Genomic DNA, 13,272 nt, shown 5'->3' on the forward strand with positions numbered 1-13,272 from the left:
TCTGAAAAAATAAACATGCCCGTTTACTTGGTACAAGCTGCTGACAAGGCCTACCCAGAGAGAGGCCAGGCCTCCAAACCCCATCCTGGACCCACCCATCAACTTTGTGCCTGTAACTGGCAAGACCTTTTCCCGTGAAAACAGTGAAAGGCTTAGTGTTCCTATTTCTGAAGTAAGAGTTTAATCAGGTGAGTACAAGAACCTAAAGGCCTACCAACAGTCTTTGAAATGAGCTATTATTCTATTATTCTGAAGCAGGTTTTGCTTTGAATTTGCATATACTCAAGAAATATGAAATATGACAGCAATAATGTAACTTTAAAATATACTAAATTTACTTTAAGCATGCAGAGACAGGAAAGGAGAAATCTGCAGCCAAAATAATAAAAGTTGATTGTATCAACGTTATTCAAAGCTATCACCTATTGATGACAAAGCTAGGCTTTGAGCAGTCAGACACCGTCTCATTTAATTGCCATTAATAAAACTAGCAAGGTCTGCATTTACCCTTCACTTGATAGAAGACAATGCAAATAAGGATTTCACCCACTGCCTGCTCCACCTACCACCTTCTCTCATTCTATCATTCTTCAAGGCTGTGAGACTGTTCTGTAAGGAAAGCCTGATGGGAAACTGCACTGTGTGTGTGTGCCTTTATCAGGTACAAGTTCAGGTTGCTGGTTCACAATGGCCCGCAAGCTCTGTACATTAGGAGACTACAAGGGAAGGGGGCAGGGAGGGAGACTGAAAATAAAACTGAGGCTGCTGCACCCTCTGCTGGTTTATTTTAGAAGTGAACTTCTCAAAGAGGGATTGCTTTGAATGGGTACTTTTACATTACAACTTTCGCAATTGATGCACACGAACCTGTGACCAATGGATAGTTATTAAAGTTTCTCAAATATCTAATTAAAACAGGCATGGGAAAGAAACTGGCAATTACCAGAGGAATTTCCAGAGGGAGGCTTAGTTAAGCAGTGATTTTCATACTGAATTTCCTTGAGGCTCTGTTGAACAGTTTCACTTCTTAGAGCTGTTTGCTTCTTCTCCTCCTGCTTTAAGGTTTATATATTTCTTAGACTCTATTGTAGAAATGCCCCACTACTGCTCACTCCTCTGTGGGGGTGGGGGTGGGGGCGGTGTCTTTCCTTTCCCAGGTCAGTAACAAAGACTGAATACAATGGAGTACTTAACTCCAAACAGCCTTACCTCCTCTGCAGAGGAACCTGTTCCTGGAAAGCACATTCCTCATGCCCCAAAGCTAAACTGCTAGGGATTGTTACCTAGAACCCACAATTAGAAGTCTATTCACAAGCTAGGCATTGTGGTGCAAGCCTGTAATTCTATCACTTAGGAGGCTGAGGCAAGATTGCTGCAAGTCCCTAGGCCAGTCTAAAAGACCCTATCTAGGGCCATGGAGTTAGCTCAGTGTCTCAAGAGCTTGCTTGGTAAGTGCAAGATTGTGAGCTTGATCCTTGGTACAAAAAAAAAAAAAAAAAAAAAGGAGCTGGTGTGCAACACAGACAAGTAGAGAAAAAATGAAGCTGGCTCTAAAATGCCAGCTCAGTAATACAGAACAGTGAGGGCAAACCTGTAGAGCTTTCAATGATATAAACAACCCGTTGCAGCCTGTGTGCCACAGGTTTGCCACCACTGATAGCTACAAATGCTGGTTCTTTAAACACCTGATCAGATTTATGGCCTGTTTCCAACATAAACAGTATTTAAATTTCTGAACTATTTTTATTATTGTCCAACTACACACAAGATTCCCCAGGGAAATTAAAATACATGGAATAATGCTTAGGCTTTAAAGCACTAGACAATGTGTTACCTGGGGAGGGGGGGCGCCTACTAGAAATTGAACTCAGGACCTTGCGCTTGCTGGGCAAGCACTTATGCCACTGAGCTATCTATACTCCAGCCCTGGTACGGTCTGTCTGAATCCCCATTAGCAGGTGAGGTGCAGCTTCTGCAACACTAGGACACATTTGGCTGTGTCTTCTGACCCTGAAACTTCGAAAGAAACACCATGGAGACACTCTCCCATAGGATCGCTGCCTCCTGCACTGTGCAGCACCACCGAGCCCTCAGGCCTGTGCTCACCTAGTAAACTGGGATCTGCTCGCACCATCTTCTGCTTTTTCTTTTTCTTGCCACTTTGCACAGCTTCGAAACTGGATTGTTGGTTGTTACTTTGATTGGTCTGAAATACTGAATGGAGTGTACTGTGGTTCACCCCCCACACAGAGTCCTGTGGAGAGAGCACAACTGAGATTCCAGGTGCAGACGTGGCCTGTCATAAGGGAATGGCGGATTAATACCCATCTTGTCACACATGGCCTTGAAAACCAAAAGCCTATCAATAAGTCTGGCAATACTGAAAGTGAAAGCAGGCAACAGAGTATCAGTTCCCTTATGTGCATCCCCACAGCCCACCCCGAAGGAGGCCTTCACCCTGCCTTTCCTGGGAGCTGAAGCACCATCCGCTGTGACGGTGCAAGCTCCCTAGTCTGTCCTAAGCTCAGTAATCTGTACAAGGTGTATAATAGCTACGGAGAAATAAAATAATGGTAAAGAATCACGAACAGACCCCTGCATTGTGTGTGGGTGGGAGGAAGGGGATCCTGGAGATGGAACCCAGGATCTCTGCACTGAGCTACATCGCCAGACCTTTTAAAATGTTATGCAGGGTGTGGCGGCGCACACCTGTAATCCCAGCACTCAGGAGGCTAAGGCAGGAGGACTGCTGCAAGTTTGAGGCCAGCCTGAGTTACATAGTGAGTTTAGGAGCAGCCTGAAATATACGCAAGACCCTGTCTCAAACCAAACCAAACCAATCCAACCCAAAAATTTCTGAAACTTGCCTAGTACTTGGGGCACACATGTACACAATCACCAGCTGGGCTCTTACCTTTCTGCTCGGACCCACAGAAGAGGCCATATCACAAATACAGGGTGCCTCCTGCACTGCTCCATGGACCCTCACAATATCTGTCCTAGGGCTGCTAAGGCCACCTTTCACTTTGTCATTGACTGCTGTTAACCCACCCATGCAACTGGATTTTAAATACCTTACAGGGCACTAAATCTCTTATATCTCCAGAACTGACCTCTAACAAATATTTATTATCTCTAGTACAAAAATTATGGGGCTAAAGGACATGGATATTTTTATGCCTCTGAGCCTTGCCAACTTGTCTTACAGAAAACATATATAATTGGTCTCCATGGATTCCATATCTGCAAATTCACTGACTTACTAGAATTTGTAATCCCCAAATCAATGCTTGTAGTCTTTTATAGTAATTCTGGACATAACAGATACGAAGAGCAAAAAACCTGAGATACTAACGGTAACAGTTCCAGTTAACATATGATAAGAAAAGATCCCACACCTTCCTGCTTCAGTTCTTATATAAAGTCTACAGATTTTAAAAAGCTTTGGTCACTGACTACACAGTAACAGAATCATGTAATTTTGCACTAACTCTCACAGAGGTACTGCACACACTATGGTACTTTATACCTGCTGCTGCTGCGGCTGCTGCTGTGGCTGTTGTGGCTGCTGCTGCGGCTGCTGCTGCTGCTGACGCTGCTGGTTGGCTTTCTGTTTGGCACGGCGCTCAAGGAATTGCTTGGCAAACTCCTTGGCCTCAGAAGTGTCTCCTAGATAGGCTCTGATATAATCATGGACCTCATAAGGAGATTCTACTTCTTTCAGGAAGGAAACAAATGTAGGAACTGCAGTATGAAATGGGAGAAGATACAAAGAGTAACAATGGAAGCACTTAAAGATCAGGAACCAATATAAATTTCCAGCTTTAATAAATCATTACACTTAACACAGACATTAATGATAGAAACTGATATGTAGTTAATGTGTTAAATATTCTTTCATGAAGCTTGCAGAAATGAAAAAACACTATTACCACATTGCCCAACAACACCTAAAATAGGACTGGGTCAAACAAAGACACATGTGACATGCTGAACCTCACTAAATGTTATGCTGGTTGAAATTAAAAGACGGGTTGATTGAAAGAGTGACTTGCCTAGGACTAAAGTGATTTGGGAGTCATTCCTTCTTTCCTTAAATGTAGTCAATATTAAGTTCTACGATGCATGTCAGGCACCATGGCAGACACTAAAGATACAGCTATATTATCCGTCTGGAACTTGTAACCCACCTCTCAAATGTAAAATCCAAGTAACTTGGTATCAGAGAAAAAAGCCCAAGTTACCAGAGTTGGACACACATGGGTTTAAAAAGCTGACTCTGCAGTGTGCTGTGTGACCTTGATGAGTTACTTAACCACTCTAAGCCTGTTTCCTAATTTATAAAATGGGGATGATATAACCTACCTTGTAAAGGTGACTTTAAACATTACTGCCAAAACTGAACCTCAGAGAGAACATGTTAGCCCTAGATAGTGCCTAGTACATGGAAGGTGCTTAACAGATGGCTGCAATTACCATTTTCTTAAACTTTTGGACCACAGCTATTGTTACAATGCTGCAAAGGAAACTCTCAGCTCCTTTCTCTTGCTCTGTTTTAATAGGTATCAGAGGTGAACTAGTTCAATTTGGTCTGTCAATCATGGGAATCCCTGCTATAACACTCTGTTCAAACCTTGCAAGTGGGAGGGGAAATTCACTTCCATCTAAGGCAGTTTTCTGTTAATACCAAACTGTGAAGTTTTTCTCCAAACTGTGCTGAAACCTTTTCACTTCTGCACACAATTTCATCACATACAAATATCAGTCTACTTGCTCTATCACAATTTCCACCCCTCCCCAAAGGTAGGAAGGAGGAAATGATGCCTTGTTTTGTCCAAGCCGACCTTGGTCCCCACTGTGACAGTAACCTTCTCCTAGACTTGATATAAGTGATAATGTCCCCCATAAAATGAACAGCATGGAACTACAACCTCTCTTGCCTTACACATCATCAAAGCAGCCTGAGACGGTGTTTAATTGCTGGCAACCACCCATAACCTATTTGATCTTAAGATTGCATGACTCTTGTCATAAGTAATACTAGTAAAGAGGAAAGTTCTTATAGCAGGGGCAGGTTTGACCTCTTTAGATTTCATCTCCTTTGGCTTGCTGTTCCATCTGCCAGCCAATCTGTTCTGCCATTCCATATGCTGGGATTTCCTCCCCAAGTCTTACCATCCAAGTTATTCGCTGTATTAAGAGCATGAAGCATCTGTTCACACCACTGGGTAAATCCATCTTGGGCTTTATTTACTCCCTGAAACAGCTTCAGCAACTTTTCTTCTTCTTCCACTTTCTTATTTTGCCTGTTAGACACACCTACAGATTTACTAAAGCAAAATAGGGAAATATTATATTTCTAGAAACCATTCCTATATAATTATACTACAACACCATAAATAATGTCTTCTCAAGATTGAATGGCTGTCCAATAACCCCATTTCTAGTTGTGAAAAAGAAAAAAGATCAAATATTTGAATTGGACATGACCTTAAAACCTAGCCTCAGCTAATGTATCTTAGTTTGTGAAAAAAGGGGCTTTCTCTTTAGAGAAGATGATAAAACTCTTCCCATGTGTACTAAGGTAAGTTTTTAAATTTTACTGATCTTCAGTTTGCTCATTTGCAAAATAGTACTAACATTTCTTTGAGTTATGATAAAAGGATTTTATAAAGGGATTATAAGCAAAGACTTTCAGCACAGTACCTGACAAAAATGTTCAATAAATCAACAAGTATTTATTGTTCCTTTCACAATACAGCAGGCTTCAGTCAAAAAGAAACCGACACTACCATTAGTTACTATGTGCCTAGCATTGTACTAATACTTCACAAATACTCATTTAACCTTTATAGCTACACCATGAAGCTATTATTTTCATTTTACTGATGAGGGAACTGAGGCCCAAAGAGGTGCCTCTTGTCCAAGGTTACACAGCTATTAAGTGGTGGTGCTGGTATTTGAGTTTATATATTTTAACACTAAAACCCATGCTCATTCAACAATACGGTCTGCTGGGGAAAGCAAGATGGAGATGAAACATAATTTACCATAAAAATAAACAGATTTAAGATCATTAAAGAAGTAGTTAGAATAATCATTATACCGCAAATAAACTAAAAGGTTAGCCTATAAAAATGTTAAGAATATCTACAAATGGGCCAGCGGTATAAGTGCCTGGTCAGCAAACATGAGGTCATGAGTTCAATCCCTGCCACAAAAAAAAAAAAAGGGACTATTTACACAATACTTTGGAGAAAAGTACAACAAGTAAAGTACTATTCCTAATACGTTTTGAGTGATAGGCAATGGGTTAACTCCTCAGCAACAGACAGAACTCCAATAAAATAAATATAAATGTGTTTCTATGGGGAAGAAGACAATCACCACACTTATGGCTCATGATTCATATTATGAATATTAAATTTATTGCTCATAACTCATATTATGAGTATAATCCATGTGCCTGGACAGAGGTGACAAACTAAGTAAAAAACTACCTTTTCCTGCCTACCCAACTTCCAAATCAGGCCACCCTCACTTCCCAACCAAGGTACAAATAGTGTGATGGTTTTGAGCCCTACCTGACACTGGTGTTGTTTTTATTTTTATTTGTTGAATTCCTAGGTCCCACCTCTTTCACCGCATCATCCCAGAACCCCATGTTGGAGTTCTTAGTGTCAGCATTACTCCAGATACTACTGACTAGGTCAGATGCCCACTGGTTAGGAGGGCCGGTATTGATAGAGCCCCAAACAGAATTCCCAATGCTGGTGTGCAGGTTGGAATGCTATCAAAGAAAAGAGAAACATGATCATGGCTAGCAATATTAAAAAGACATAGTGCCCAACAATTGCAAAAGGTAAGTGAATACCAGTCTGTAGTAGGACAAATTAGGAAAATGTACCCACTGTGTTATTCCGGGCTCTGTTTGGTTGCTGGTGCTGCTGCTGCTGCTGCTGCTTCTGCATCTGCCTGGCCTCTTCCTGCTGGATCTCCAGAAGAGACTTTGTGGTACCGGCAGGTTTGCTCACATTCCCCCAACCTGAGAGCTTCTGCTGCTGCTGCTGCTGCTGCTGCTGCTGGAGGGCTTTCATCAATTCCCTTTGTTGGCGCCTTTGCTGTTGCATAAAAACATAAGCTGGCTCAGAATTCCCACATTTAGCTAAGTTACAAATGTCCAGTGTACTAAATGGAACACTGACATATATACTTGCTAAAGAAAACCAAGTTGAGGGATCAATTCTTTCTTTGAGAGGATCCATTTCAATTATCTTGCTGCAAATAAAGATTTAAATTGCTAGAGGTACTAAGAGAACAAAAAGATCACACGCAAAATTCTTAAAATTTAAGAAGGCTTTTTGGTTAAGTATAGAAAAATATACATGTATGTCCTGAAGCCCTACCAAAATAAGTGAATATCTACTTTTTAAAAAGTATAGATTGTTTTAAGATATAGTTAATGATAATGAAGTGTAACAGACTCAGTACACTGAAATCACAGTAAAGGAACAGGTCAACTCACAGATAAAGCATGGGAGAGTGGAGGAACCTCCACCAAAGGAGACTGCTGAAGTCTGAAGCTGAAGCAGTGAGCCCTATACGGCCTCCCCAGCCCTGTGCAGTCAGGAAGCTTGACATACTCTCATCCCAATAAAACAGGCGCACCAGACCAGCAGATTAAGCTATAAGGAAATTGAGTGGCACAAGAAAACACACCAACAGGTACATACAGGTGTGGGCATTTCTCCCCTACAACAGCCGAGAAAGCATCACTGGGAAACCAAGGCAGTGCACATCAGGAGTCCAGCCAGTTTGTTTTTAACTTGTAAACATGAACAAACAGCCAAGGATTATCAAACATGATATAGGCTCCTAAGTTAAAGTCAATGACCAAAGCAAACAAGGTTCAGTGAAACAAACTGGATAAGGGAAAACAGGACCTGGCTTTTTAAAAAGTTGTAATAGCCTTAGAGAGGTTAAAAAACTTTACAATTCTACAAAACTAGAATAAAACATTTTTAAAGAATTTATTATATAAATTTTTTCTATAATCTTTTATTCTTTATACTTAAGGAACAAAATAAGGACTCATTTAAAACAAACATAGTGTAAGTTCAGTGAAAGGACTGAAAGACAAAATTAAGCAACTATCTATCTCCTCAAAAAAAAAAATGTGCAAAGATAGACACAAAACAAAAGAAATTCTTTATCAGTCTGGAGAAACCATACTGTTTGCTGAAATTCCAGGAAAAAACAAAACAAATAATAGATGCATAGATGAAGAATAAGAATACTTTGAGGCCCTCAAAAAGGATACCTTCAGAGGAAAAAAAATGAAATAAGCTCATCTTAAGTTTTCTCTATGTGATCAGTAGGTACTGAGTGGTAAAGACAGAATGAAACATTCCAAGAAAATTAAACAAAAATACGGATGAAGTAATTATGAATATCTGGAAGGCAAAAATGACAAAAAAGAAAAGGGCTATGGCTATGGTCTGATTAGGTGTGGGGACCCTTGCTCAATCTCATCACAGGGAGGGGAGAGGAAAAGAGAAAGGGAGAAGGGAAAAGAAGACAAACAGAGAGGCAGAGGGAGAGAAGAGCTGTGGTTCCTACTCATTACTACTTTTTTTATTCAGCACAGATCAAAATTATTGGAATAATTTCTACTCTTGAACAGAGAAATATACTCTGTATCTGTTTGTTGATAATCTTTTAGAAAAAGATGACTCTAGAAAAAAATGTCTTTATAAATGAAAGTGGGAAATGAAGTAACTGTAAAGGTGAGTATTTTAACTGACTGGACGATGTCAGGCCCAATGCATGGTAAAAATATACACAGCCAGCTCCCCTTTTCCTGTATGCCTGGGGCATCATGCATCAGTGAACCATACAAGCCTGATCCACAAATGTCAACCTGCATTCTCCAACAAACTGATAGTCTGCCTCCACCATATCCACCTAAAGCTTGATCCTCAAGACACTGCACACCTTATCAATTTTTCAGACAGCCTTTCCCAAAAATGGACAATCCATCATCATACCAATGCCAAACTTTAACCATGACCTCAACAGGCTCTTTATTCCTTTTCTCTGTCATTTTTCTCACTGGTATGCTATATGTTTCACTTAACTTCTATTGCCCATCTCTTTGCGACTACAGAATTTAGACTTAGCCCTGACCCCAGACTGTGAGTGCATTGGTACTCAGGCACCAGACAGTGAGTCTGTCAATGAATGAGGAGTCTAATGACCAGCCTCAGGAATTACGGCCTCATCTCTAACAAACTTGTCATTCCTTTCCTCCCATTTATGTAATTAACTTCCCTATTCTAATAATAAACCTTGGAATAGAGTTAAACAGAGATATTTTATTTCTTGTCTAAGTTTTTCTGCATTCACCAGGGAATATAAAACCCCTACAGAGAAAAATGTAGTCTACATTTTAAACCACAAATTTGTTAAAAAAAAAAAAAAAAATTGTTTGCAAAATGCATCCACAGTTCTGAATAGCCCCCGTTCTTCCACATATCTGTTGTCCTTAAGAGCTATAGTAAAACGGTTGAGGAAAGAATGAACATTTATGTTATCCAATGTTAAGGATCATCCCTAATCCTTCCTGTTTGCCAAGGTGACCAAACTGTAGGCTAAACAGTTTAACAGTGACGGTACCACTCAGACATACAAGTGATTCTGACAGTAACCCATCTTCAGAACCACTCACCAGTCAGGCACACTGCATTTTTCCCAACGGTTTAGCAGACAACTCTTACTTCAAAAATTTACCTCTTCTCGAAGCTGCCGTTCTCGTTCTTCCTCCAACTTCTGTATTTCAGCTAATGACAGTGTGGCCTGGGACTGGCATGCTGTTGTGTTTGACTGCTGGCCCCACGTTGAAGAAGAGGGAAGCTAACAGAAAGAGAAAGGCAGGAGAGCTCAGGAGGAAATGTCCCAGGCAACAGGCATTATGCATTACATACAATCAGAACACCCATTGAGCCCTGCCTGCTGTCTACAGCATTCCCTTCAAAATTCCTTATTCATTCCTTTTGCACACCATTTTCTCAGTAGTTTTGCTTCACTTGTCAAGTCTTATTCACTGCCCCAAAACAAAGTTTATCTTAAAATACCTAAAAACAAACAACACTTATTTTTGTCCTACCATTTACAGCGGCAAATTTGGGACTGACATCTACAGTAATACAGTTGTAAAGAAAACAAAATTAACAAAAAAGGAATAACCGAATTAATTTGAGAATTTGTCATGCAAGATGGCAGCAAAGCACATGGAATGACTTCTGTTAAGGGAGCCTGGCATTAGTAGCTAATGGGAAATGCAGGCCTCATTCTGAAAGTCAGCCTCTACTCACCTGGCTGAGTATAGTCCTGAGCACTAACCTGCTTCTAATCAGTACGGGGTTTCACTCTGTGGCACGGGTCTATAATCCCATCACTGTGGAAGATGGGATCGAAAATTCAAGCCCAGCGTGGGCAATTTTGTGAGACTCTCAAAAATGAAAGGATTGAGGATACAACCCAATGTGAAGGCCCTGGGTTCAATCCTCAGTTCATCAAAAACAAAACAAAACGAAACAAAACAAAACCAACCACACAAAACATTTTCTCAGCCCGGGTAAGGTGGTACATGCCTACAGTCTCAGCACCTGGGAGGCTGAGACAAGGGGGATCACCAATGAGGTCAGCCTAAATGACACAGCAAACAACATTGCGAGACTCTGTTCCAACAATAACTACAACAAACTGTCTTTTTCTATCTTTTAAAAGTAATTACTAAAACAGAATATAAATATATGAATTCTGAAAATTTGAATTTTCAAAGCTTGCTTACTTTTAGAGAATCCTTTGCTCTTTTTTTTCATTGTTTTTGAGACAGGGTCATGCTCTATAATTCAGGCTAACCTTAAACTCAACTCACTATGTAACCCATGCAGAACTCAAACTCAGGGCAATAGTCCTGCCAGCCTCCCAAGTGCTGGAATAACAGGAGTGTGCCACCACACCTGGACACTTGCTCTTCTTGGCCAGAAAAATGATACACTTTAATTTGCTGAATCCTATGAACTGAAAGCTAACAACAAAAAAAATACAAGCCAGACTTTTAAAACACAACTATTATTTCAATAAAGTCACAAAAAGTATATTTAATGAAAGTGATATATAAGCACAGGACAAAACAAATGAAATGCCAACATAATGAATGGGTTTACAACAGAAATAGTTAAGTATGGAACTGATAAAATAAAGGGCAGTTTAAACTGTTTAAACTGCCAAATACCACTGAATATAATCAAACCTTAGCACTTTTTTACAAAATATGATACTAGGTATTAGGGCAGGGGCAAACCTTTTAGAGACAAGTGCTCAAACTGCAACTCAGAATCCACTTATTTATCACAAAGTGGCAACACTGCAATTAAAACCTAAAGCTTCAGTTTAGAAAAAACTACTTGAGCTGGAGACACAGCTCAGTGGCATAAATGCTTGCCTGGCAAGGGCAAGATCCTGCATTCAATTCTTGGTACCAAAAACAAGCAAACCAACAAACAAAAACTTCACATAGTAACATTTGCTTAAAAAACAAAAAAACCCAAATAACATGTGCACCGTATGTTCACCACCACTGTACTAAGTTCTGAGTTCTTCTTTATGTATCTTTATCCTGAGCTCCTTCCAGACAAGGGAGACTGCAGCTCATTGGTAACTACAGGCCCACAATGAAGTTATGCAGTGCGTGACACAAACCTGTTCCTCCCTTCTCAGCTTCACTAGTTCCACAAATAGTTCCAAGCACTGGAGATTCAAGCTTGCGTACTGCAAGAGACTCCTCCCTCTCACTGGCTCTTCCCATTCATTCTGATGGTCACCATACTCTTTACTGAGCTCCATCTTCATTTTTCCTTACCCCAGAGGACGCTCTGAATCCTCCTTAAACACACTTTGTATTCATATCTCTTACTCCAAATTTTAATAAATCCCCAGGACAAACAAACCAAAAAAAGTCCTATGTTCTGACTCCCACTTTCACATTCAGATGCTGATATAGCTACTACTTTTGTACAAGGTGATCAAAATATACAGTGAATGTTTATTTTTTGATTAAGTAAAAGACTATCCTTGATCTCCCTCAAAATATTGTGGCCCTGTTCAAACACACTTATTCCATCATTCTTGGCAATGTGTCTTGTACTGTAATAGTTTCTTTTTTTTTTTTTTAAATGTAAACATTTGGGGCTAGTGATTTAGCTCCGCAGCTCAAGTGCCTGCCTGGCGAGCACAAGGTCATGAGTTTGATACCCGGTAATAAATAAATAAATAAATGAATGAATGAATGAATGAATGAATGAAATAAAAAATGTAAGCATTCTTCATAGGTGGCAATCACTCCTCGTAAGTTCATGCGCTCTCTGAAGGAAAAGGCCTTCTCACTTTGACTTAAGGGCACTGCTGGTACAGAGCAGCACTCTGATGAATGTGGAGCCCCCTCAGACTGACTTGTTTCTCCCTGCATCACGGTCTGTATCCTGCTGTATTCTATTTATTCCCTTCTTGTTTTAAACATCTAACTTAAAGTATATGTACTTTATTTTATTTTGTTAATGATCAGAATATTTGGTCTTAATAATGATAAAGAAAGTACAGTTTCACGCCAGCATCTACCTAAGGTGTGCTAGCAACTGGCTTCTCTGGGAGGTGTCTGGTTTTACCTTCATCTGGGCCAGCTGCTGCTGCTGCTGCTGCTGCTGCAGCCTCCGTAAGGCCTCCTGCTGCTGCTGCCTCTGGCGCATCAGTTCCTTCTGTCGCTGCAGCTCCAGCTCTTTCCTCTTCCGCTCCTCCTCCTCATGCCGGAGTCTGGCTGCCTCCTCTTCCATTCGCAACCGATTCTCCTCTAATCGACGCTGAGCTGCTTCTTCTTCTTCTCGGGCCCATTTGGCAGCCTCCTCTTCCTTTTCAGAAGGAAAAATTAAAGAAAAAAGAAAAACATTTTATTAATTGTAAGACAAAAACTTTGAATCACTTTTGAAGGCCTTTATAAAATGATTTATACATCTGAGAGAGAAAGCAGGGAACCCTGTTAGGAATGAGATAAGGCAGAAGTGAGTTTTCTTTCAAAATATATTTATAATAGCCACAAAGGGCTCGTATGCTCTGGAATGGATGCAACTTTAATGAGTTACAGAACTTTCTTAGTAAAGCTCAAGGAATTACAGAGGTGTCACTGTGAAAGCTCTGATGGAGGGGAGCTTGCTG

At 40.4% G+C, this 13,272-nt stretch overlaps 1 protein-coding gene across 5 annotated transcripts in view; it reads right to left on the minus strand.

The window, feature by feature from the left end:
- Gigyf2 (GRB10 interacting GYF protein 2) overlaps positions 1-13,272 on the minus strand; it is a 128,714-nt gene that overhangs the window by 2,417 nt on the left and 113,025 nt on the right. For all 5 annotated transcript variants that reach the window (XM_013157487.3, XM_063237101.1, XM_063237100.1 and 2 more), the window contains 7 exons: positions 12,729-12,968; positions 9,790-9,912; positions 6,912-7,121; positions 6,585-6,790; positions 5,176-5,330; positions 3,530-3,744; positions 2,107-2,254 (listed from right to left, as the gene is read on the minus strand). In XM_013157487.3, the coding sequence (XP_013012941.1) occupies positions 2,107-2,254; positions 3,530-3,744; positions 5,176-5,330; positions 6,585-6,790; positions 6,912-7,121; positions 9,790-9,912; positions 12,729-12,968 (1,297 nt within the window). The remainder of the gene's footprint in view (positions 1-2,106; positions 2,255-3,529; positions 3,745-5,175; positions 5,331-6,584; positions 6,791-6,911; positions 7,122-9,789; positions 9,913-12,728; positions 12,969-13,272) is intronic.

The sequence above is a fragment of the Cavia porcellus genome, unplaced genomic scaffold, assembly GCF_034190915.1.
Source record: "Cavia porcellus strain 051 isolate PalLab524CR breed Dunkin Hartley unplaced genomic scaffold, mCavPor4.1 scaffold_26, whole genome shotgun sequence".
NCBI lineage: Eukaryota > Metazoa > Chordata > Mammalia > Rodentia > Caviidae > Cavia > Cavia porcellus.